The 27342-nt window shown below is 40.8% G+C and overlaps 1 protein-coding gene and 1 long non-coding RNA gene across 2 annotated transcripts; both read right to left on the bottom strand.

Annotated features, from left to right (window-relative positions):
• Positions 1-678: 678 nt before the first annotated feature.
• On the bottom strand, positions 679-25463 carry LOC115207742 (NLR family CARD domain-containing protein 3-like). Its single transcript, XM_029775194.1, has 6 exons — positions 23668-25463; positions 23239-23412; positions 19655-19828; positions 2432-2605; positions 2222-2268; positions 679-1785 (listed from the first exon to the last, which is right to left on the bottom strand). Exons 1-6 carry the CDS (start codon positions 25446-25448, stop codon positions 1235-1237), a joined length of 2901 nt encoding a protein of 966 aa, XP_029631054.1. The 5' UTR covers positions 25449-25463; the 3' UTR covers positions 679-1234.
• A 1070-nt stretch (positions 25464-26533) lies between these two features.
• LOC115207769 (uncharacterized) lies at positions 26534-27102 on the bottom strand. Its single transcript, XR_003881052.1, has 2 exons — positions 26984-27102; positions 26534-26704 (listed from the first exon to the last, which is right to left on the bottom strand). It is a non-coding gene; the product is annotated as an uncharacterized LOC115207769 (long non-coding RNA).
• Between the last annotated feature and the right edge of the window lie 240 nt (positions 27103-27342).

The following is a 27342-nucleotide window of genomic DNA, read 5'->3' as shown; positions in this document are numbered from 1 at the left end:
TATAATGACAGAACAGGGGATATTATAATGACAGAATAGGGGATATTATAATGACAGAATAGTAGATATTATAATTACAGAACAGTGGATATTATAATGACAGAATAGGTCATATTATGTAAAAACTGAATGCACAGTATCACTTCCTGAAGCTACTTACGTGCAACGTAACAAGGATGTGTATTTAAGCAGGAGTCATCATTGTTGACAACCAGTAACTTAGGAGGCCTAAAATAAATGACTGAGCGGCGTTTCTATCTTTCTGGTCCTTACAAGAAAAATATGAAATGTCGGGGGAGGTTCTCTTCTACACTGTTGAACCAATCCAGTAAATGTGGAGGAGGAGTGAAGATGGAGTGTTGCTTTGTTAATGTCCAAAAGAGGAAATCCCATCACATGATCTCTTTCCATTTCCCCTGAATGTTTCTGACCCCACAGAGGGTGTTGTACCAGAAACGATAGAGAAAGGAGATTCCCTAAAAGCACACCACTTCAATACAGCTACGACCCCATTGAAGTTTACATTTTACACAGTTAAGGTCTGTGTGTGTGTGATCATAAATGCTTCATTTTTAACTGAATAAGACCCATTTCTATGTACTGAACACAACCCCTATTACTGTACTCCATTTACTGTACTGTCATATTCTGATCAATATTAAAACATTTCCACCTCTCTTCTTTCATCTGGTTGATTAACTTTTATTAGTCACATCTGTCACATGTACATTTCATTCAGTGGAATTGAGGTCATACAGAAACAAGATTGTTGTGTCAAGAATTTGACAAATAAACATTCTACAGACAACAATATTTACAAACACCAAGAAGCCCAATAACAACAAGATCAGTGATGTGTAAATGAAACCAGTTTCTACAACACAGTGTGGTGATTCATTCTATTAATGACTGTATCAACTTCAGTGGCGTATAATTAAGCAATAAGGAGGTCTGAGGGGGTGTGCCACATCTACGTTCCTCTGAAGCAATGGGGAGTGCCTGGATACAGCCTTTAGCCGTGGTATATTGGTCATATTTCACAAATCAGAGCAGTAAAAATACATGTTTTGTCACACCCGTTGTATACAGTTTGATATACCATGGCTGTCAGCCAATCAGCATCCAGGGCTCAAACCACCCAGTTTATAATGACTACAGAGTCATGACTACAGAGTTCATATCAATTGTTACTCCAGTGTGTCGTACTGAACATGACCATGATTAGAGTGAAACATCATGTTGTGTTTGACACAGGGACCACCTGACACAGGGACACTGAGGAGTCTTCAAACCAAACATGAAACCCTGGATAGAGGGGCTCAGTGAATGTGGTGTGAAATGTGTACAGGTGGGTCAGTGTGTCAGAGGAGACTCTGTAGAAGGACAGAGTGCCGGCTGGCCAGTCCAGATACACTCCTACTCTGTGGGAGCTGGAGGAGGGGACGTCTATGGTAGTGTGATTATAATTGTGCCAGGCCGTGTAACTGTTGTCAGAGCAGTCCAGACTCCAGGACTTTAATCCAATAATACAGTCCTTACCCCCTACTCTCCTGCTGATTCCTTTATATGTCATTCCTATAACAGCCTCTCTCCCACTCCACTCTACCTCCCAGTAACACCGCCCAGTCAGACCCTCTCTACACAGCACCTGCTGCCAGTCCTCAAATCTCTCTGGGTGATCAGGATGCGGCTGCTCCTCTGTCTTCCATGTCACCTTTCTGTTCTCCTTAGACAGAGAGAGGAGTTTGTTTACTGTGTTTGGGTCCAGTGTGAAATCACAGGAATCTGATGGATGAAACCAGACACAATATTAGGAATCATCATCATTCACATTAGAATGTTAACTCACTTTTCACTAATTCATTTAATGTAGATGTTTATAGGTATCAAAAGGAGAAGTTATGATAATTTGAGAGTTGTTGAATGATCATATTTTATACTGTATGTTAATATAAAACACACTTATTCTGATTAATTACACACACACACACACACACACACACACATTTCTTATGTAACACAAATGCGCCACACACATACACAGACACACACATTGTCAAAGCAACTCTTTCTAAACTTTGGTGTCCCTGATTTCTGCTTCTGTAGAACTACAGCTTATATTTAATATGACCAAGTAAGTAATGATGGTGGTCTTTGACTTTGATTTAACTTGAATTAAGACTTATTCTTAGTCATATTCTTCACAGCATTCAACACTCACATTTTCTAAGCCCAGGTTTCATTGTGTTCTCTCCACCATGTTCCACACTGTAGCGGTAAGCAGAAGAACAGAGAGTCATTGAGTGATACACACACACACACACACACATACACACACACCATATAACTTGTTCAAGTGGTGGTAAGAATGTTTGTTTTAAAGAGCCTAATAACTAGAACATGTCTGATATGACATAAACCCTCTACATACTTGAGTTTCTCCAGTCTGCAGTGTGGATCCTCCAGTCCAGCAGAGAGCAGTCTTACTCCTGAGTCTCCTGGGTGATTGTAGCTCAGGTCCAGTTCTCTCAGTTGTGACCGGTTTGACCTCAGAGCTGAGACCAGAGAAGCACAGCCTTCCTCTGTGACTAGACAGCCTGACAGCCTGCAAAGATTAAAAATAATTTTAAAATCACTCTGCTATTCTTTGGTGTTGAAAATAAAAAAAGTCTACATTTTCAGATACATCAGTGTCCTGAAACCTGCCAAATACACTACCGTTCAAAAGTTTGGGGTCACTTAGAAATGTCCTTGTTTTTGTTAATGTTGTAAATGACTATTGTAGCTGGAAACCGCTGATTTTAAAATGAGATATCTACATAGGCGTACAGAGGCCCATTGCCAGCAACCATCACTCCTGTGTTCCAATGGCACGTTGTGTTAGCTAATCCAAGTTTATCATTTTAAAAGGCAAATTGATCATAAGAAAACCCTTTTGCAATTACGTTAGCACAGTTGAAAATTGTTGTTCTGATTAAAGAAGCAATGCAACTGGCCTCCTTTTAGACCAGTTGAGTATCTGGAGCATCAGCATTTGTGGGTTTGATTACAGGCTTAAAATGGCCAGAAACAAAGCACTTCCTTCTGAAACTCGTCAGTCTATTTTGTTCTGAGTAATTAAGGCTATTCCATTTGAGAAATTGCCAAGAAACTGAAGATCTCGTACAAAGCTGTGTACTACTCCCTTCACAGAACAGCGCAAACTGTCTGTAACCAGAATAGATAGATGAGTGGGAGGCCCCGGTGCACAACTGAGCAAGAGGACAAGTACATTAGAGTGTATAGTCTGAGAAACAGACGCATCACAAGTCCTCAACTGGCAGCTTCATTAAATAGTCCCCTCCAAAACACTAGTCTCAACGTCAACAGTGAAGAGGCGACTCCAGGATGCTGGCCTTCTAGGCAGAAAGGTCCTCTGTACACCTATGTAGATGTTCCATTAAAAATATTCTGTTTCCAGCTACAATAGTCATTTACAACATTAACAATGTCTTACACTGTATTTCTGATCAATTTGATGTTATTTTAATGGACAAAAAATGAGCTTTTCTTTCAAAAACAAGGACATTTCCAAGTGACCCCAAACTTTTGAACGGTAGAGTATATTCATAAATGGATGTATCATTATTAGAAATGGCAAATGATTGAAGTACTGCTTGTAGATAGAAACATGTATAGTACAAATATTTGAGTAGACTGACCAGACTAGTTTAAAAAGCAGTATCAGTCAAAAGATAGACAGTGAGGTATCAGATTTAGATTGTGAATTTTATTAGGATCCACGTTAGCTGTAACGCCGTAACGATCGCTAATCTTCCTTGGGTCCAACACCAATTAATAAGAGATTACAAACAATTACAAATGAAGACTTTACAGACATTTAAAAAGTAGACAACACAGACAATTAAAATACGTGACAGGTACACATTTAACAATCAGTTGATGCTTTCTATTTCCTGTCCAGTCATATGGTCTATCGCATTAGATGTTATTTTATTTATTTCTTGATGGTGGATTTACTTTTTGCCTGAGAAATATGGATTGGTAAAGAGTTCCATTCAGCTATGGCTCTATATAAAACATGTAGATTTAAGGCGATTTGTCCTTGGCTTGGGTTGTCTTAGATGCCCTGAATTTACCTGTCTGGTTGGTGATAATGCGTGTTGCTAGTATGTACTAATTCGTCTAAAAAAATACTGTTTTTTAAAAATATGTAACATTCCTAAAGAAAATCTAAAGACTGGATAGTAATTTGTTTTCAACGTGAAGCCATGAGAGATTCTGAAGCATTTGCATAATATTAATACAGAATGAGCAATGAAGAGCTAATCTGGCAGCCCTGTTTTGAGCCATGTGAAGCTTTTTTACATCTTTCTTTTCTGCAGATGACCATATAACTGGACCGTACTCTAAGTGTGATAGAACCAGGGATTGACCATATAACTGGACCGTACTCTAAGTGTGATAGGACCAGGGATTGACCATATAACTGGACCGTACTCTAAGTGTGATAGGACCAGGGATTGACCATATAACTGGACCGTACTCTAAGTGTGATAGGACCAGGGATTGACCATATAACTGGACCGTACTCTAAGTGTGATAGGACCAGGGATTGACCATATACCTGGACCGTACTCTAAGTGTGATAGGACCAGGGATTGACCATATACCTGGACCGTACTCTAAGTGTGATAGGACCAGGGATTGACCATATACCTGGACCGTACTCTAAGTGTGATAGGACCAGGGATTCACCATATAACTGGACCGTACTCTAAGTGTGATAGGACCAGGGATTGACCATATAACTGGACCGTACTCTAAGTGTGATAGGACCAGGGATTGACCATATACCTGGACCGTACTCTAAGTGTGATAGGACCAGGGATTGACCATATACCTGGACCGTACTCTAAGTGTGATAGGACCAGGGATTGACCATATACCTGGACAGTACTCTAAGTGTGATAGGACCAGGGATTGACCATATAACTGGACAGTACTCTAAGTGTGATAGGACCAGGGATTGACCATATAACTGGACAGTACTCTAAGTGTGATAGGACCAGGGATTGACCATATACCTGGACCGTACTCTAAGTGTGATAGGACCAGGGATTGACCATATAACTGGACAGTACTCTAAGTGTGATAGGACCAGGGATTTAATCACCTGATTCAGAGTGCTAGATGTTACATACTCTGATCATTTTCTTGTAACAGCAAGAAATTGAGTATACTGTCCACATTATATTTATTTTGACAGTGAAGCTAACATGTTCAATTTGGCACATCAGCATTTTGGATTTGAGATCAGATGTTTCATATGAGGTGACAGTATATAATGTCACCTTTTATTTGAGGGTATTTTCATACATATCTGTTTCTACATTTAGAAAAATAAAAGCACTTTATGTATCTAGTCCCCCCATTTGAAGAAGTCATAAGTATTCTGATCAATTCACTTATAGTGTATTAATGTAGTCAAAAGTTTAGTATTTGGTCCCAAACCTCTTGGCTGCATTTGCAGTTTTTATTTAGTTATTTTACCGTTATTTTACCAGGTAAGTTGATTGAGAACATGTTCTCATTTACAGCAACGACCTGGGGAATAGTTACAAGGGAGAGGAGGGGGATGAATGAGAGAATTGTAAGCTGGGGATGATTAGGTGACCATGATGGTATGAGGGACAGCTTGGGAATTTAGCCAGGACACCGGGGTTAACACCCCTACTCTTACGATAAGTGCAATGGGATCTTTAATGACCTCAGAGAGTCAGGACACCCGTTTAACGTCCCATCCGAAAGACGGCACCCTACACAGGGCAGTGTCCCCAATCACTGCCCTGGAGCATTGGGATATTTTTTAGACCAGAGGAAAGAGTGCCTCCTACTGGCCCTCCAACACCACTTCCAGCAGCATTTGGTCTCCCATCCAGGGACTGACCAGGACCAGTTTGATTTGGTTATGTTTTGGGTTATGTTTTGCCCAATAGTAACTGAATGGTGGATGAAGATGGGATTAATCTCCTGTCTAAGTGAGTAGATAACATGTTTATAAACACTACTAAATTAATCTTGATGATGCCATGATTAAGAAAAATCATGAATCAATCATGAATATTGACGAATGATAAAGTTACAGAGGCTACAACAAAACAGCGAACCTCTCACCATTACCAATAACAGAGGGGGCAGGATCTTTGTGCCTCTGCAACTTTCTCATTAATCATCATTCACGATTCATTAATGATTATTCATGATATTCTATTCTTACTTACAATAGAAGTGAAGTGACTCCAAAATGACAGAGGACATTATTCACCATTCAGTTTCTATTGAGAAAACCATCATCCAAAACACATCCAAAACAAACCACAAATGCATTCAACAAGTTTGTAGAGTCATAAGCTTGATGTAATCACTGCAGGCAAGGAATATGTGACCAAATACTACATTTATGACTACCTTAATACAACATAAGTGAATTTGTCCAAATAATTACAACTTCTTCAAATGGAAGAACAAGATACATAAAGTGCTTTAATTTCTAAACAATAAAACAGATATGTATGAATACCTTCAAGTAAAAGGTGACATTCTGTACTGTCGCCAAATTTAAAACTGTAAGCTTCACTGTCCAAACACATATAGTGTTCACTATGTTTGCCTGCTAAACACATGTGGATCTGGTGAACAGTTATCACTTGTTGACCAACTACAGGAATACTGACCTCAGAGTCTCCATTGTACAGTGGTCATCCCCCAGTCCAGCAGAGAGGAGCATCACTCCTGAATCCTTCAGGTCATTGTTACTCAGATCCAGCTCTCTCAGGTGTGAGGAGTTTGACTTCAGAACTGAGACCACAGAAGCACAGGAGTCCTCTGTGACTTGACAGCGTGACAGCCTGCAAAGAGTAAAATCATAGGGTAGGGAATTCTGGATGAATTCTGGATGAAAAGCGTGCCCAAATTAAACTGCCTGGTACTCGGGCCCAGAAGGTAGGATATGCATATTATTAGTAGATCTGGATAGAAAACACTCTGACGTTTCTAAAACTGTTTGAATGATGTCTGTGAGTATAACAGAACTCATATGGCAGGCAAAAACCTGACAAAAATCCAACCAGGAAGTGGGAAATCTGATGCTTGTAGTCTTTTCAAGTCATTGCCTATCTAACACACAGTAACTTAGAGTTAATTTTGCACTTCCTAAGGCTTCCAATAGATGTAAATAGTCTTTAGAACCTTGTTGCAGGCTTTTGCAGTGAACAGAGAGTGAACAAGAAGGCCGGGAAGTTGGTGACTCAGAAAATAACATGAGTTCATTGGCGCGCATTCACGTGTAGAGGTAGCTGTGTTCCATAACGTTTTTCAAGACATTGGAATCGTCCGGTTGGAATATTATTGAAGTTGTATGTTAAAAAACACCCAAAGATTGATGCTATACAACGTTTGACATGTTTCTACGAACATATATATAACTTTTTTTTACTTTTCGTCGTGAAATTTTTGGTGCGCTTTCTACATTTGGAGTAGCTTACTGAACGCGCAAACCACAAGGAGGTATTTGGACATAAATTATGGCCTTATCGAACAAAACAACATTTATTGTGGACCTGGGATTCCTGGAAGTGCCTTCTGATGAAGATCATCAAAGGTAAGTGAATATTTCTAATGCTATTTATGATTTTAGATGACTCCAAAATGGCGGGTATCTGTATTGTATGATGTATGTTTCTGAGCGACGTACTCAGATTATTGCAAAGTGTGCTTTCCCCGTGAAGCTTTTTTGAAATCTGTCACAGCGGTTGCATTAAGGAGATGTTTATCTATAATTCTTTGAATAACAGTTTAATATTTTATCAACGTTTATGATGAGTATTTTTGTAAATTGTTGTCCTGATTCACCGGCAGTTTTGGAGGCAAAATATTTTCTGAACATCACGCGCCAATGTAAAATGAGGTTTTTGGATATAAATATGAACTTCACCGAACAAAACATACATGTATTGTGTAACATTGAGTCCTAGGAGTGTCATCTGATGAAGATCGTCAAAGGTTCGTACTTAATTTTAGCTGTATTTCTGGTTTTTGTGACCCCTCTCCTGCTTGGAAAATGGCTGTGTGGTTTTTATTGTGTTGACACTGTCCTAACATAATCTAACTTTATGCTTTCGCCGTAAAGCCTTTTTGAAATCAGACAATGTGGTTGGATTTAGGAGAATTGTATCTTTAAATAGTGTAAAATAGTTGTATGTTTGAGAAATTTGAATTATGACATTTTGTTGTTTTGAATTTGCCGCCCTAATATTTCACTGGCTGTGTCCCGCAGGTGGGATGGTAGCGTCCCACGTAGCCCATAGAAGTTAAGAAAAATTGTGAATGAATCATGAATAATAATGAGTACGAAAGTTACAAAGGCTAAAACAAAACATGCCAACCTCGCACCCTCATCAATAACAATGGGAGTTATCCCTGATTGGATATCAGGACAGCGATCACTCACCTCGGATTAGACAAAGATCTTTTCTTCAACAAGCAAGAAGCACAAGACATTCTCCAAACACCAGACAAGGCCATCATCCCTATTATTTGCAAGAGGAGGCAACGCAGGTACAGAGGACAAAGAGCCGGATGCCTGGTCAGGACCCGGAAAAGGCGAGTGGGAAAACTTCCTTTACCGTCAATACTACTCACCAACGTGCAATCATTGGACAATTAACTAGACGAGGTACGATCACGAATATCCTACCAACAGGACATCAAAACCTGTAATGTCCTATGTTACACGGAATTGTGGCTGCATGACGACATGGATATTCAGCTAGCGGGATATATGCTGCACTGGCAAGATAGAACAGCACACTCCGGTAAGACGAGGGGGGGCGGTCTGTGCATATTTGTAAACAACAGCTGGTGCACGAAATCTAAGGAAGTCTCTAGATTTTGCTCGCCTGAAGTAGAGTATATTGTGATAAATTGCCACACTACTTGCCTAGAGAGTTTTCAGCTATACTTTTTGTGGGTCTTTATTTACCACCACAGACAGATGCTGGCACTAAGACCGCACTCAGACAGCTTTATAAGGAAATAAGCAAACAGGAAACCACTCACCCAGAGGCCGTGCTCCTAGTGGCCGGAGACTTTAATGCAGGGAAACTTAAATCAGTTCTACCAAATTTCTATCAACATGTTAAATGTGCAACCAGAGGGAAAATATTTCTAGATCACCTGTACTCCACACACAGAGACGCGTACAAAGCTCTCCCTCGCCCTCCATTTGGTAAATCCGACCACAACTCTATCCTCCTGATTCCTGCTTACAAGCAAAAATTAAAGCAGGAAGCACCAGTGACTCGGTCTACAAAAAAGTGGTCAGATGAAGCAGATGCTAAACTACAGGACTGTTTTGTTATCACAGACTGGAACATGTTCCGGGATTCTTCCGATGGCATTGAGGAGTACACCACATCAGTCACTGGCTTTATCAATAAGTGCATCGAGGACGTCGCCCCCACAGTGACTGTATGTACATACCCCAACCAGAAGCCATGGATTACAGGCAACATTCGCACTGAGCTAAAGGGTAGAGCTGCCGCTTTCAAGGTGCGGGACTCTAACCCGGAAGCTTACAAGAAATCCTGCTATGCCCTGCGACGAACCATCAAAGAGGCAAAGCGTCAATGCAGGGCTAAGATTGAATCATACTACACTGGCTCCGACGCTCGTTTTATGAGGCAGGGCTTGCAAACTATTACAGACTACAAAGGGAAGCATGGCCATGAGCTGCCCAGTGACACGAGCCTACCAGATGAGCTATATCACTTATATGCTTGCATCGAGGTAAGCAACACTGAGGCATGCATGAGAGCATCAGCTTTTCCGGACGACTGTGTGATCACGCTCTCATGTACATACTACCTCAATTGGGCCAACCAACCACTGTTCCCGCACACTATCTGCATTGTGTCCCACCCACCACCCACCACCCACCAACCCCTCTTTTACGCTACTGCTACTCTCTGTTCATCATATATGCATAGGCACTTTAACCATATCTACATGTACATACTACCTCAATCAGCCTGACTAACCGGTGTCTGTATGTAGCCTCGCTACTTTTATAGCCTGTCTTTTTACTGTTGTTTTTATTTCTTTACTTACCTATTGTTCACCTAATACCTTTTTTGCAATATTGGTTAGAGCCTGTAAGTAAGCATTTCACTGTAAGGTCTGCACTTATTGTATTCGCCGCACGTTACAAATAAACTTTGATTTGATTTGATTTAGGTGAAAACATTTTCCTTGAAGAAGACATTGTAGAGTCTGCTGATAAGTGATGGGGAAGAAATGGCAATCAACAGTGTTGCTGTAACGGAAGAAGTTGACCAAGCTTGCTTGACACAACGGGCCAAGCAAGCTGTACTAACAAAATGGAGACAACACAGGACGTCTTATTTAATGAAAGGGGTTGCAGTCTGCTGTGAAGTGTCCATCCATGTGTACGGGTAAGAGTCTAGAATCATTATTAGATGTTATGCCATTTCCCATTGCTAGTTATAGCCTAATGGTAGCTAGCTAACATTGAACCTATTTGGTTCATTGTTTAGCTAGCTAGCTACATGTCTAAACAAAAGACCAAGTTAACGTCTTAAAGCTTAATGTTAGCTAGCTAGCTGACATTATGTGGCTGGCTTGCAAGCTAACATTAAGTGTATGATCTATGTGTAGTGATGTTATCCCAGAATGCCATTTTACATTGCTAGTTATAGCCTAATGTTAGCTAGCTAACTAGCTAACATTGAACCTATTTGGTTAACTTTAGCTAGCTATGACAATCGGTTTGTATTGTTAGTACTCTATGGATTGGGATTATGGTTCATCGTTTAGCTAGCTAGCTACATGTGTAAACAAAAGACCCCAAGTTAAAGCTTACTGTTAGCTAGCTAGCTGACGACCCATCAAGTTAGCCAGGTGTGTCTGACGGTGATCACGGCAATCTATTGTGTAATAATGGCAAAATATCTGGAATTTGTCTTTCATACAAAGAGAATGGTCTAATGTAGGACAAGTATTTTTCATGGAGGGCCATATTAGAATATATTTTTGCCATCCCGAGCAAGAATCATATTACAGGAATATATATCATGTGTATGACTGTGTTGATAGATATATCTACTGTAAATCACATCCTGATATGCTACTTATTTAACTTTTTCAACATGCACAGAAATTAACCACATCCATGTTCTCCTTTTGGTAGGTATTTTCATTATTAAACTAATGAACTACAAGGAGGGAAAATTACACTGTGCTTTCAGCACCACGGACAGAACTCTTGTTAACGGGTATGTACAAAAACACAAGAAAGAGAGAGAGCTCAACATTACATTTAAATTACTCAATCAGTGTGAGAAGTGAGTCTCTGATGGGCATTGACTAGAGCAGTGAAGTCAGGTATAGTTTCTGATGTTGCTATGCGCATGATTGCTGAGAGGTGAGAGTCAGTAAGAGATGATCTGTGTCTTGTTATATTTCATCACTGAAAATGTCTGTTCTCATACATAGGTTGACCCAAAGAGTACAAACATCTTCTGAGCATGACTCCTAATCTTTGGAAAGTTCTGTTCATTGAGAGATGCATAGAACCTCATCAGTGACATTATTTTGAATAGTTCTTCAATCACTGCATCAGACAGAAGAACGATACGGTCAAGTTGCAGGTCAGTGGGAGCTTTATTCACATTGAAGGTGAAAGGAGAGGAAACCAACAGCATGTCATTTTCCAACACTTTGAAATCCTCAAAACGACGAGAAAACTCACCGTTCAAAGCACACAGCAGCGATGTATACTTCTGGTCATCTGATAGGGAACAGACTGGTAGTGTCGGGAAGGTGAGTGAGTTTGTAGGCTTTTACATGGCGGGTCAGGAGGAGTAATTTTCCCTTGCAGGCTTTGACAAGACTTGACATCTGATGTGCAAAAAGGCCTTTGGAATTCAGTTCATTCATGAGAGCCATGATATCCACGGTGAAGGCAAAATCAGCCAAACCATTCTTTATCTTGCAGTTGAGGGAAATCAACATATTTTCCTTTCATTTGCAAAAACTCAGCAATCTCTGACTTCAGGTCCCACACCCTTTTAAGCTCCTTCCCCAAACTCAGCCATCTCACGGTTGTGTGGTAGGGGAGATCTGCATGACCCGACACTGTCTCTTCCAACAGTGAGACAAAGTGCCTGTGGCTTAAAGATTTTGCTCTTATGAAGTTTACCAAGATAGTAACTGTATCCACAACATGGCTCATTTTCAGAACACATTTTCAGAGCACCTCCTAATGAATAATGCAATGCAGGAAAAGTATTTTCTGATCTGGGTTCAGCTCAGCTACTTGATCTTGTATCCAAGTTTGGGCACCCATCAGTGGTCACATTGGATAACTTTTCAAAACTCAGTCCCAGCTTTGCCACACACTTATTAACCTCCTCCAATAAATGTTTCCCTGTGGTGGTGCTCTTCATTGACTGCACTGAAGCAAGCTCCTCTGTCATTTCTGTGGTTATGCCTTGTAAGAATATCAACAACTGCGCCATGTCATGTGCATCACTGCTCTCATCCAGGGCCAAGGAGAAATAGGTGAAATCCTTTCAACTGTTGTTCCATATTCTCTGCGATGTCCTCAACACGCTGTGTCACTGTTCGTCTTGACCGGGAAACATTTTCAAACAGCTCTTTCTTATTGGAGCAAAGTCAATTAAACATTCTTTAATGAATTCATCCTCAGCGAATGGCTTGCTATGTTTAGTAATTTTGTGGACAGTACATTGCTAGCTCTCGCAATTCCATTGTTTGCTGAATGCAGTTTTGTGTAAAGTTCTTGCTGCTTTTGCAACTGAGAAAGCAACTCTTTCGATGAACTTGCCCTCTGCTCAGAAGACATATTCCTATATTTCTCTGCATGCTTCGTCTGGTGATGCTCTCTTTGCACACTAAGCACACAGCTTTCCCTGATACCTCAATAAAGAAATATTTCGATGTCCACACTTGCTGGATCACCCTACATTCATTGTCTACTTTCCTTTTCTTTGAAATATGTTAAAAACCCATTTTTGTGCAATTTCTAGCTAGCTACTATTTGTAACTGTGACGTGTGTGTAAGCCTGTCAGTCACTGTCCATCCTCGTGCAGTTATTATTTATACGTGACTTAAAAATAAATGTCGTACAAGCGGTGGGAATTAAATCATTACACAAAGGCGAGTATTCATTGGGCTTTTAATTTGAATAACAAATACGTTTTTCAAAACTTTACTAATCGCAAATCTTTTATGTGATCTGAGCATGATTCCGCTGGCCGTATTGAATCAGGTTGCCCAGGCCTGGTCTAATGCCTCCCATCAAAAAGAGAGCTGGCCCAAGCAAGAACAGGTGAACACATTGTCTGAGATTGCTGGTGTTGTGAAGGTCAGCACTATGACAGGGGTCAACATCCCACCACTGGTTGGACTGGAGGATGGTACGGTGCTGGTGGAATGCTATGGCTGGCAACAACACCTGACTCCGTACTTCATGCTGCTGCCACAGATCAAGCAGTTCCAGCACTTCAGGTGAATATAATTTTCATTGCATTGTATGAGATTATTCTTCTAATCTAAACTTGGGAGGTGAATTGATGTTGTGAAAGGTTGTAATGTCTTAATTTTTTTTGTTATTTCCCATTTTATAGCTTTGATGCTCTGGAGCCTTGTGTTGTTGTCACCAAGGAGCTTTCAGACTCAGTCGGGACCAGGTTTCAGCTGCTGCGCAACGCTGACATCCTTCCTCCCATAAATGTTCTGCCTGTACAAGCACCACCTGGACTGGACACAGCTAGACAAACTTATCTTGTTGAGAAGATCAGGGAGTTTTGTAACAAAGAGGCTATGGGCATCACATGCCCTGCACCAAAGTCAAGAGCAGGACAGAAACAGGCTCTCCAAATATAGATTCCCTTGTTCATGAGTGGTTCGGACAGACCAGTCATCAGCACTATCTGCAGTGTTTCTATTCACATGACTCTCTCCTAACACACACGCCATACGTTGCTGCTACTATTTTTTATTTATTTGTTATCCTGCTTCTCAGCCACTTTAACCCTGATTGTATGCATATAACTACCTCATCTATCGCTGATATCGTTATTGATATTGTTCTTGTACATAATGTATATTTTATTTATATTGACACTATCTATTTCTTATATTGCTACTAAGCAAGTAACCATTTAGCTGTACCATTTACACCTTCTGTAGAGACCCATCCACTTAGCAGGATGTGGCTGGGGATTCTAGCATTTCTTTCACATGACCCATCAATTTAGACAAGTGTGTCTGGGTAAGCGTCATCTAATATTTATCAAATATTTTCATCTGGACACTTTCTGTTTACCTGGAATTTTTCGTTACTGTAGGCTACTACTTTTATCACTTTTTAAGTCTTAGTCTTTACTACACTACTCACTGTTTAGCACATGACCTCATGTGAATCCTTAAAGAGGTGGGTGGGGCTGGCTTAAGAAGGTGTGAACAATGTTGAATGGGTATAGACAAAGGAGAGCTCTCCAGTAGGTACCAAAACATTCAAAGGCCATTTTCTCAAAAGTGAGTTTGAGAAGCAGAATTACTTTCCCATTGCTCCTCAAAAATGCAGTGTATGTTATACCACTTTGTAGCTCTCAGTCTCTATTTTTATCCAATGTACAAAACACAATTAAAAATTTTGCTACTTAAGAATAATTTGAGCAGGTCGGTCACATTTTGTTACGTTACAGCCTTATTCTAAAATGGATGAAATTGTTTTCTTTTTTCATTAAATCTACACACAATACCCCATAATGACAAAGCAAAAACAGGTTTTTAGATTTTTTTTCAAATGTATTAAAAGATAAAAAACTGAAAAATTTCATTTTCATAAGTATTCAGACCATTTACTAAATACTTTGTTGAAGTACCTTTGGCAGCAAGTCTTCTTGGGAATGACGCTATAAGCTTGGCACACCTGTATTTGGGTAGTTTGTCCCATTCTTCTCTGCAGACCCTCTCAAGCTCTGTCGGGTTGGATGGGGTGCGTCGCTGCACAGCTATTTTCAGGTTTCTCCAGAGATGTTCGATCGGGTTCAAGTCCGGGCTCTGGCTGGGCTACTCAAGGACATTCAGAGACTTGTCCCGAAGCCACTCCTGCGTTGTCCTGTTGGAAGGTGAACTTTTGTCCCAGTCTGAGGTCCTGAGTGCTCTGAAGAAGGTTTTCATCAAGGATCTCTTAGTACTTTGCTCCGTTCATCTTCCACTTGATCCTAACTAGTCTTCTATTCCCTGCCACTGAAAAACATCCCCAAAGCATAATGCTGCCACCACCATGTTTCACCGTAGGGATGTTGCCAGAATTCCTCCAGACGTGATGCTTGGCATACCATCCAAAAAGTTCTATCTTGGTTTCATCAGACCAGAGAATCTTGTTTCTCATGGTCTGAGAATCTTTAGGTGCATTTTAGCAAACTCCAAGCAGGCTGTCATATGCCTTTTAATGAGGAGTGGCGTCCGTCTGGCCACTCTACCATAAAGGCCTGACATCCTGTGGCGTACTGCATTAGCATCGAATAGCCCCTGCGATATGCAACTTTTCAGGGAAGTTAGGGATCAGTATACAGAGTTAGGAAAGCAAAGGCTAGCTGTTTCAAACAGAAATTTGCATCCTGTAGCACAAACTCGTCCTGGGACACTGTAAAGTCCATGGAGATTAAGAGCACCTCCTCCCAGCTGCCCACTGCACTGAGGCTAGGAAACAGTGTCACCACTGATAAATCTACGATAATCGAGAATATCAATAAGCGTTTTTCTACGGCTGGCCACGCTTTCCACCTGGCTACCCCTACCCCGGTCAACAGCTCTGCACCCCCCACAACAACTTGCCCAAGGCTCCCCCATTTCTCCTTCACCCAAATCCAGATAGCTGATGTTCTGAAAGAGCAGCAAAATCTGGACCCCTACAAATCACCTGGGCTAGACAATCTGGACCCTCTATTTCTTAAATTATCCGCCGCATTTGTTGCAACCCCTATTACGAGCCTGTTCAATCTCTCTTTCGTATCACCTGAGATCCCCAAAGATTGGAAAGCTGCCGCGGTCATCCCCCTCTTCAAAGGGGGAGACACTCTAGACCCAAACTGTTACATACCTATATCTATCCTTACCTGCCTTTCTAAAGTCTTCATTAGCCAAGGTAACAAACAGATCACCGACCATTTCGAATCCCACCGTACCTTCTCCGCTAGTTAATCTGGTTTCCGAGCTGGTCATGGGTGCACCTCATCCACGCTCAAGGTCCTAAACGATATCATAACCACCATCGATAAAAGACAATACTGTGCAGCCGTCTTCATCGACCTGGCCAAGAATTTCGACTCCGTCAATCACCGCATTCTTATCGGCAGAGTCAACAGCCTTGGTTTCTCAAATGACTGCCTCGCCTGGTTCACCAACTACTTCTCAGATAGAGTTCAGTGTGTGAAATCGGAGGGCCTGTTGTCCGGACCTCTGGCAGTCTCTATGGGCGTGCCACAAGGTTCAATTCTCGGGCTGACTCTTTTCTCTATATACATCAATGATGTCGCTCTTGCTGCTGGTGAGTCTCTGATCCACCTCTACGCAGACGACACCATTATGTATACTTCTGGCCCTTCTTTGGACACTGTGTTAACACATCTCCAGACGAGCTTCAATGCCATACACTCTTTCTATGGCCTCCAACTGCTCTTAAATGCTAGTAAAACTAAGTGCATGCTCTTCAACCGATCGCTGCCCGCACCTGCCCGCCCGCCCGTCTAGCATCACTACTCTGGACAGTTCTGACTTAGAATATGTGGACAACTACAAATACCTAGGTGTCTGGTTAGACTTTAAACTCTCGTTCCAGACTCACATTAAGCATCTCCAATCCAAAATTAAATCTAGAATTGGCTTCCTATTTCGCAACAAAGCATCCTTCACATATGCTGCCAAACATACCCTCGTAAAACTGACTATCCTACCGATCCTTGACTTCGGCGATGTCATTTACAAAATAGCCTCCAACACTCTACTCAGCAAAATTTATACAGTCTATCACAGTGCCATCCGTTTTGTCACCAAAGCCCCATATACTACGCACCACTGCGACCTGTATGCTCTCGTTGGCTGGCCCTCGCTTCAAATTTGTGGCCAAACCCACTGGCTCCAGGTCATCTACACGTCTCTGCTAGGTAAAGCCCCGCCTTATCTCAGCTCACTGGTCACCATAGCAGCACCCCAGCAGGTATATTTTACTCACCGGTCACCATAGCATGCGCTCCAGCAGGTATATTTCACTGGTCATCCCCAAAGCTAACTCCTCCTTTGGCCGCCTTTCATTCCAGTTCTCTGCTGCCAATGACTGGAACGAATTGCAAAAATCACTGAAGCTGGAGTCTTATATTTCCCTAACTAACTTTAAGCATCAGCTGTCAGAGCAGCTTACCGATCATTGCACCTGTACACAGCCCATCTGTAAATAGCCCACCCAACCACCCTCATCCCTATATTGTTATTTATTTTTTGCTCCTTTGCACCCCAGTATCTCTACTTGCACATTCTTCTTCCGTACATCTATCACTCGAGTGTTTAATTGTTACATTTTAATTATTTCGACACTATGGCCTATTTATTGCCTTACCTCCCTAATCTTACTACATTTGCATACACTGTATATAGACTTTTCTATTATGTTATTGACTGTATGTTTGTTTATCCCATGTGTAATTCCGTGTTGTCTGTGTCGCACTGCTTTGCTTTATCTTGGCCAGGTCGTAGTTGTAAATGAGAACTTGTTCTCAACTGGCCTACCTGGTTTACATTAGTATTCAGACCCTTTACTAACTCAAAATTGAGTTCAGGTGCATCCTGTTTCCATTGATCATCCTTGAGATGTTTCTACAACTTGACTGTGGTAAATTCAATTTATTGGACATGATTTGGAAAGGCACACACGTGTCTATATAAAGTCCCACAGTTGACAGTGCATGTCAGAGCAAAAACCAAGCAATGAGGTCGAAGGAATTGTCCGTTCAGCTCCAAGACAGGATTGTGTGGAGGCACAGATCTGGGGAAGGGTACCAAAACATTTTCTGAAGCATTGAAGGTCTCCCAAAAAGACCTGGCCTCCATTATTCTTAAATGCAAGAAGTTTGGAACCACCAACACTCTTCCTAGAGCTGGCCGCCCGGCAAAACTGAGCAATCAGGGGAGAAGGGACTTGGTCAGGGAGGTGACCAAGAACCTGATGGTCACGCTGAAAGAGCTCCGGAGTTCCTCTGTGGAGATGGGAGAACTTTCCAGAAGGACAACCATCTCTGCAGCATTCCACCAATTTTTTTATTTTTTTTAATTCACCTTTATTTAATAAGGTATTTATTTATTTATTTTATTTTTTAAATTTGCAAAAATGTAAAAAAAATCTGTTTTCACTTTGTCCTTATGGGGTGTTGAATGTAGATTGATGAGGATTAAAAAAAATGTTTTAATAAGGCTGTAACGTAAGAAAATGTGGAAGAAGTCAAGGGATCTGAATACTTTCCGAATGCACTGTAAATAACTCGTAAACTCGTAAAAAGACTAAGCAATTAGCCCATTAAAATTTTTATCTGACTCGATAAAGATAATTAGCAATATGCAAGATGCTATGGTTGAGTTACACTAATAAGCAATGAAGACATGTCTGAAAATGGATTCTAAATACAAGTGTATTTAATCACTTCGTAAAATGAATGGATTCAAATACAAGACATAAACTTAAGTTACAAGGCATTAACAAGCATTATAAGTCATTATTCTAAGAATAGTCAGAGAGAGAGAGAAACCTCTTGCCTGAAATGCCGCAAAAGTCTATGTGGTGGAGAGCGAGATAAAGAAACCTCTAGCCTGAAAGGCCATGCCTCAAAAGTGCATGGGGCGGAGAGAGAGAGATAGAGAAAGAGTATCTCACCATAGCAGGTCACAGACGAATAAGAGAATGAACAACGACTCTTAGACCCCTTTATAAGTGTCTGAGTAGTTTAGATTCAAAACCTGAGTTGTTGACCAATTGTATTACTGTAAAGTTAACCTCCAATAAGATATCAGACCTACATGATGTAACCTCTGCTTCTCAGAGGTGTCACAATAGGGGTTGGCAAGACCAACACAGAGAATGCTGAATTCTTAAGACAACATGGCACATTTTTGCATACAGTTGATAGGAAGAGTGACTTCGGGGGCTGCCTTACAGAACTAAATACTAAACTTTTGACAACTTTAATACACTATAAGTGAATTTGTCCAAATAAAATCTCCCTTTAAATGGGAGAAGTACTTACATAAAGTGATTTAATTTCTAAACGGTAAAACAGATATGTTTGAATACCATCAAATAAAAGGTGACATTCTTAAGTCTCACCTAATATGAAACATTCTACCTGAAATCCAAAATGCTGAAGCATAGTGGCAAATTGCAAACTGTAAGCTTCACTGTCCAAACACATATGGTGTAGACTGTGTGCCTAGTAAACACATGTGGATCTGGTGAACAGTTACCACTTGTAGACCAACTACAGGAATACTGACCTCAGAGTCTCCAGTTTACAGTGGGGATTCCCCAGTCCAGCAGAGAGCAGATCCAGTCCTGAATCCTTCAGGTCATTGTTACTCAGATCCAGCTCTCTCAGGTGTGAGGGGTTTGATTTCAGAGCTGAGACGAGAGAAGCACAGCCCTCCTCTGTGACTCCACAGCCTGACAGCCTGCAAAGAGTAAAATAATTTAAAAATCACTCTGCTACTCTTTGGTGTTGAAAATAGAGTGGAAAATCAAATCAAATTGTGTTTGTCACATGCGCTGAATAGAACAGGTGTAGAGCTTACTGTGAAATGCTTACTTAGAAGCCCTTATCCAACCATGCAGTTTTAAGAAAATTAAGAGTAAAGAAAATAGTAAAACATAAAAGATCAACAACAAAATAACAATGGCGAGGCTATGTACAGGGGGTACCGGTACCGAGTCAATGTGCAGGGCTACAGGTTAGTTGAGGTAATATGTAACTGTAGGTAGGGGTTAAGTGACTATGCATAGACAATAAACAGCAGCAGCGTAAAGAAAAATGTAAATATTCCGGGCGGCCATTTGATTAGCTGTTTAGCGGTCCTATGGCTTTGGGGTAGAAGCTGTTAAGAAGCCTTAAGAAGACTTGGCGCTCCAGTACCGCTTGCCATGCAGTAGCAAAGAGAACAGTCTATGAATTTTAAGGGTCATCTTCTGACATTGCCTGGTATAGAGGCCCTGGATGGCAGAACGCTTGGCCCTAGTGATGTACTGGGTCGTTTGCACTACCCTCTGTAGCGCCTTGCGGTCGGAGGCTGAGCAGTTCACATACCAGTGGTTGATGCAACCAGTCATGATGTTCTTGATGGTGCAGCTGTAGAACTGTTTGAGGATCTGAGGACCCATGCAAAATCTTTTCAGTCTCCTGATGGGGAATAGGCGTTGTCGTGCCCTCTTCACAACTTTCTTGGTGTGTTTGGACCATGACAGTTTGTTGGTGATGTGGACACCAAGGAACTTGAAGCTCTCAGCCTGCTCCACTACAGCCCTGTCGATGAGAATGGGGGTGTGCTCAGTCATCCTTTTCCTGTAGTCCACGATCATCTCCTTTGTCTTGATCATGTTGAGAGAGAGGTTGTTGTCCTAGCACCACACTGCCAGGTCTCTGACCTCCTCCCTATAAGCTGTCTTATTGTTGTTGGCGATCAGGCCTGTCCCCGTTGTGTTGTTAGGAAACTTAATGATGGTGTTGGAGTCGTGCTTGGCCAAGCAGTCGATTGGTGAACAGGGAGTACAGGAGGGGACTAAGCACGCACCCCTGAGGGGACCCCGTGTTGAGGATCAGCGTGGCAGATGTGTTGTTGCCTAGCCTTACCACCTGGGGCGTCCCGTCAGGAAGTAAAGGATCCAGTTGCAGAGGGAGGTGTTTCAACCCAGGGTTCTTAGCTTAGTGATCAGCTTTGAGGGCAGTGTATTTTTTCACATTTTCAGATACATCTTGAAACATGCCATATATAGTATATTCATGAATCATTATTAGAAATGTCAAATGTAAGGTCAAATATTTGAGTAGACTGACCAGACCAATTTAAAAAGCAGTATCAATCAAAAGACAGACAGTGAGGTATCAAATTTAGATTGTATTAAGTATACAGTCCACACCATATCTATTTTGACAGTGAAGATAACATTTTTAAATTTGGCTCTATACTCCAGCATTTGAGATTTGAGTTCAAATGTTTCATATGAGGTGACAGTTGTCATAGGGTGTTGACCAAAACGCAGCGGGAAAATGTATACTCATCTTCTTTTTATTGAGTGAAGAAGGAAAACACATACATCGTATACAAAAAAACAAACGAACTTGACAGTCTCGTCAGGCATAACGCAAAACAAGAAACAATCTCCCACAAAAACCCATGAAAACAAACTCCCAATTATAGGACCCTCAATCAGAGGCAACAATAACCAGCTGCCTCCAATTGAGAGTGCAACCCCAATTAACTAAACAAAGAAATACAAAAGACTAGATAGAACATAGAAATATACTCACATAGAACAATGACTAACAAACCCCGGACTAATAAATCAAATACCCCTCTACCTAAACACATACACAAAACAGACCCTGAACCACATAAAACAAACGCCCCCTGCCACGTCCTGATCAAACTACAATAACAAAATAACCCCTATACTGGTCAGGACGTGACAACAGTATATAATGTCACCTTTTATTAAAGGGTATGTGTCACGCTCTGACCTAGGAGAGCTGTGTTTTCTCTGTTTAGTTAGGTCAGGGTGTGATAGGTGGGTGGGCATTCTATGTTTTTGTTTTCTATGTTTTGGCCAGGTATGGTTTCCAATCAGAGGCAGCTGTCTATCGTTGTCTCTGATTGGAAGCCATACTTAGGCAGCCTGTTTTTCCTGTGTTGGTGTGGGTAGTTGGTTTCCGTTTTGTTAGAATACCTGACGGAACTGTTGGCTGTCGTTTTGTTTAAGTGTTTTCATTAAAGTAAAGGATGAGCACTTTACATGCTGTGCCTTGGTCCCCTTTATACAACCCGCGTTACAGTATGTTTCACCGCTTAGAAATGAAAGCACTTTATGTATCTAGTCCCCCCATTTGAAGAAGTCATAAGAATTTAGACAAATTCACTTATAGTGTATTAAAGTAGTTAAAAGTTTAGTATTTGGTCCCATATTTCTTGCATGCAATGACTACATCAAGCTTGTGACTCAAACTCATTGGTTACATTTGCAGTTTGTTTGGGTTGTGATGGTGACTGGAGTAATTTTAATTCCTAAGTTGGTAGATAACATGTTTCTAAAAACTACTAAACTAATCCTGATGATGCCATGATTAAGAAAAAGCAGGAAGGATTCATGAATAATAATAATAATTGAGGAAGTTACAGATGCTCCAACAAAACATGCTAAGCTCTTACCGCTACCAATAACAGGGAGGATAGCATTTTTTCTGAGCTTTGCACCTCTATAACTTTGTCATTCATCATCATTTACGATTCATCCATGATTATTCATAATCATGGTAGTATCCACATTAATGTAGAAGTGTTCAAAAACATTCTTCTATTCTTACTGACAGTACAAGTGAAGTGACTCCAAAATGACAGGTCAGTACTTATTATTCAGTTTCTATTGGGAAAAACATATTCCAAAACACAACCAAATCAAACGGCAAATGCTTTCAATAAGTGTGTAGAGTCACATGCTTGATGTAATCACTGCAGGCAAGGAATATGAGACCAAAAATGAGACCAAAAACTAAACTTATGACTTTAATATACTATCAGTGAATTAATCCAAATCATTAGGAATTATTCAAATGGGAGAACTAGATACATAAAGTGCTTTAATTTCTAAACAGTAAAACAGGTATGTATGAACACTGAAATAAAAGGTGACGTTCTCCACTGTCGCATAATATGAAACATTCTATCTCAAATCCAAAATGCTGGACGATACCTCAACATTTAAAACTGTAAGTTTCACTGTCCAAACACATATGGAGTGGACTATGTGTGCCTGGTAAACACATGTGAATCTGGTGAACAGTTATCACTTGTTGACCAACTACAGGAATACTGACCTCAGAGTCTCCAGTTTACAGTGTGAATTCCCCAGTCCAGCAGAGAGCAGCTTCACTCCTGAATCCTTCAGGTCATTGTTACTCAGATCCAGCTCTCTCAGGTGTGAGGGGTTTGACTTCAGAGCTGAGGCCAGAGAAGCACAGCCTTTCTCTTTGACTCCACAGCCTGACAGCCTAACAAAGGGATTTCACAAATACACTGTTAATTTAACACCAGTAGTGTAGAAGGACAATGGTGGATGCTTTTGGTTTAGTCTTTAAAACAAGATATAGATTCATCTTCCATCTCCTACAATTGTATGGTCAAATTGTTATACTAATGTGAACATCGATGTATTGATTCAATATGATGTTCAATAATACATATTGTTCTCTAAACTGAAAAATCTTCCTGATAATTAGTACTTAAATGTCATTTTATGGACTCACAGAGCAGCTCTGGAGGCTTTGACCACTGGCAGCAGCCTCAGAAGACCTTCCTCTGATCTGGAGTATTTCTTCAGGTCAAACACATCCAGCTCCTTTTCTGAAGTTAGCAACACAAAGACCAGAGCTGACCATTGTGCAGGTGACAGTTTTCCTCGAGAAAGACTTCCTGAGCTCAGGTAGCTTTGAATCTCCTCCACTAGAGAATGGTCATTCAGTTCATTCAGACAGTGGAACAGATTGATGCACATCTCTGGAGAGGGATTCTCCCTGATCTTCTCCTTGATATACTTGACTGTTTCTTCATGGCTCTGTGAGCTGCTTCTTGTCTCTGTCAGTAGACCTCGTAAGTGCTTCTGATTGGACTCCAGTGTGAGGCCCAGAAGGAAGCGGAGGAAAAGGTCCAGGTTTCCCCTGTCACTTTGTAAGGCTTTATCCACAGCACTCTTGTAGAAAGCAACTTCAAGCTGGTCTCTGAATAGCGAAGAAAAGTCACTGCTCGTTGATTGCAGTTTGACCATTAGATTGTCATTGTTGTTGATGAATGAGAGGAGCACATATACAGCAGCCAGAAACTCCTGAATGCTCAGATGCACGAAGCAGTACACCTTGTCCTGGTACAGCCCACATTCCTCTTTAAAGATCTGTGTGCACAATCCTGAGTAGACTGAGGCTTCATTGACATCGATGCCAGCCTCTTTCAGGTCTTCTTCATAGAAAATCAGATTGCCCTTGACAAGCTGTTGAAAAGCCAGTTTTCCCAGTGACAGAATGCTCTCTTTATTCAAATGTGGACCTGTCTCTTCTTTCCCAAGATACTTTTCATTCTTCTGTCTGGTATAAAACACCACAAGGTGTGTGTACATCTCAGTCAGAGTCTTGGGCATCTCTTCTCTCTTATGTTTCAGCATGTGTTCAAGGACTATTGCAGAAATCCAACAGAAGACTGGAATGTGGCACATGATGTGGAGGCTCCTTGATGTCTTTATGTGTGAGATGATTCTGCTGGCCAGGTCCTCATCACTGAATCTCTTCCTGAAGTACTCCTCCTTCTGTGGGTCATTGAACCCTCGTACATATGTCACCTGGTCAACACACCCTGAAGGAATCTTATTGGCTGCTGTAGGTCGGGTAGTTATCCAGAGGAGAGCAGAGGGAAGCAGGTTTCCCTTGATGAGATTTGTCAGCAGAACATCCACTGAGGTTGACTTTGTGACGTCACAACATATTTTGTTCTTCTTGAAGTCTAGGGGCAGTCGGCACTCATCCAGACCATCAAAGATGAGCAGAACTTTGTACTTGTCGTAGTTGGAGATTCTTGATTCTTTGGTTTCCATTGAGAAGTGATTGAGAAGTTCAATTAAAGTGTGGTTTTCCCCGTTCATCAAATTCAGCTCCCGAAAAGGGAATGAAAATACAAATTGGACATCCTGATTTGCTTTTCCTTCAGCCCAGTCCAGAATGAACTTCTGCACAGAAACTGTTTTTCCAATGCCAGCGACTCCCTTTGTCAGCACAGTTCTGATAGGTTTGTCTTGTCCAGTTAAGGGTTTGAAGATGTCGTTACATTTGATTGCAGTCTCTGGCCTTGCTTGTTTCCTGGTTGTTGTCTCAATCTGTCTCAGCTCATGTTCATTATTGACCTCTCCTTTTCCACCCTCTGTGATGTAGAGCTCTGTGTAGATCTTATTGAGAAGTGTTGGGTTTCCTTGTTTAGCGATCCCCTCAAATACACATTGAAACTTCTTCTTTAGATGAGATTTGAGTTCACGTTGGCAAATCATAGCAAACTCATCTGAAAAAAGAAATAACACAGAGGAAATTAATATTACGTCTGTTTTAATGCTTACAGTGCTGTAGGAATGTGTTATAAAGTTGTACTTAGTAATAATTAATTTTCTTAACTGCCTATATAATGTGTAAATGTTTTCATAATGCATTACACACTAGTGTGACTTATTATTGTCACGGTTGTTTGAAGGAGCGGACCAAGATGCAGCGTTTGTGTAGTTCCACATATTATTTAATCAGTGAAACTTAATGCAATACAATAATAAACTTGAATTGTACAACAACAAAAAAAAGTGACAGAGCGAAAATAAACACTACTCAAAAATGAATAACCCACAAACCCCAAGGAAGAAACACCCCTACTTAAATATGATCTCTCGTTAGAGGCAACGAGGACCAGCTGCCTCCAATTAGAGATCAACCCCAAAAAACCCAATATAGAAATAGAAAACCTAGAACTTAAACATAGAAATAGAAAACATAGAAAACACAAAACACCCCCTGTCACGCCCTGACCTACTCTACTATAGAAAATGACATCTTACAAGGGTCAGGACGTGACAATTATTATTATTATTATTGATGGTATCATTAATATTTTGTCTCTCTCCTCTCTGTCTCTCCTCTGTCTCTCCTCTTCTCTCTGTCTAAATTCATCAACACAACACATTCCATTGCAACTTGATGAGGCCACTAGGTGTTATGTTAAGGATGCTAGAATATAATTGAGTTACACAGCTACTTTAGCTACAGCTTTTATATGTTTGTTTTAAAACAACCTTCAACATGAGGCAGACAGTTCTTACTTTTCTCCAGTGTGTCAGCAAGCTCCTTCTGGTTCATTTTCCTCAGGACATGCAGTGCGATCTTCAGAGCCCCCTCTCTAGCACTGCTCTCCTGCTTCTCATCCTCAGCATCCACCACTTCCTTATCCTGCTTCTGACTCTCAAAGCCTTCTGGGAGTTCTGAACCAAGAATCCTCTTGAACATCTTCAGCTCATTCTTCACAAATGTCATAATATTCTCTTCAAGCAACTGAAATAAATAAAGTAAATAAGTTAAGCAAGAGAAGAAATGCTTTCTCATTAACACATTAATGAATGATTGACAGATCAACTTTACTTGATGTAAACAAAAGTAAATGTACATAACAGGACCACATACACTGAATATGGAGGCCAGGTCTGTTTGATGACTTAGGGAAGACTGACCACTGAGAATCTCTGACTCTGATCTCTCCTGTTGGTTTCTGTGGACAAAACATGAGATTATCCAGGGAGTGCACACACACACACACACACACACACACACACACACACACACACACACACACACACACACACACACACACACACACACACCGAGGGAATGTTGTGTTTGTTTAACATTGTTTTAGTACTAAGAAATGGAAAAAAGTATTAGCCTGAATATTATGAAAAGAACAAAACTAATTGGAAAATTTGAGAGGAGAAATGACTAGAGACAGTGTTATTTAACTCACTGACCATGACCCAAGAGTTATTCTTACCTTCGTTCAGTAGAAAAGTCTCCCTGTCTAAAATATATAGGAGGTTCCATAGACCGGTCACTCTTCATAGACACACAGCTGGCTACAGGGGAGGCTGGTCCCTCCTGTTTGATTAGGCTTCAACACAACAGAGACAAACATTACATCTCTCTGAGCTCAGATGGTGAAACATAAGAGGAGTTTCATTCCAAAACGCTATATATCCAATTTCAGAAATGTTGGTAAATTAGCTTTCATTGTTTAAAAAAATGATAAAAAATGTGTTTTTTCCCTATCTAATCATGGCATGGGGTTAAAAACAAATACATGTCTATCACTTAATGGTTTCATTTTAGAGAGACAAATAATCATGTTTTTTT

The sequence above is a fragment of the Salmo trutta genome, chromosome 1, assembly GCF_901001165.1.
Source record: "Salmo trutta chromosome 1, fSalTru1.1, whole genome shotgun sequence".
Taxonomy (NCBI): Eukaryota; Metazoa; Chordata; class Actinopteri; order Salmoniformes; family Salmonidae; genus Salmo; species Salmo trutta.
Note: the sequence above shows the minus strand (reverse complement) of the source record. Positions and strands in the feature narration are given on the sequence as shown.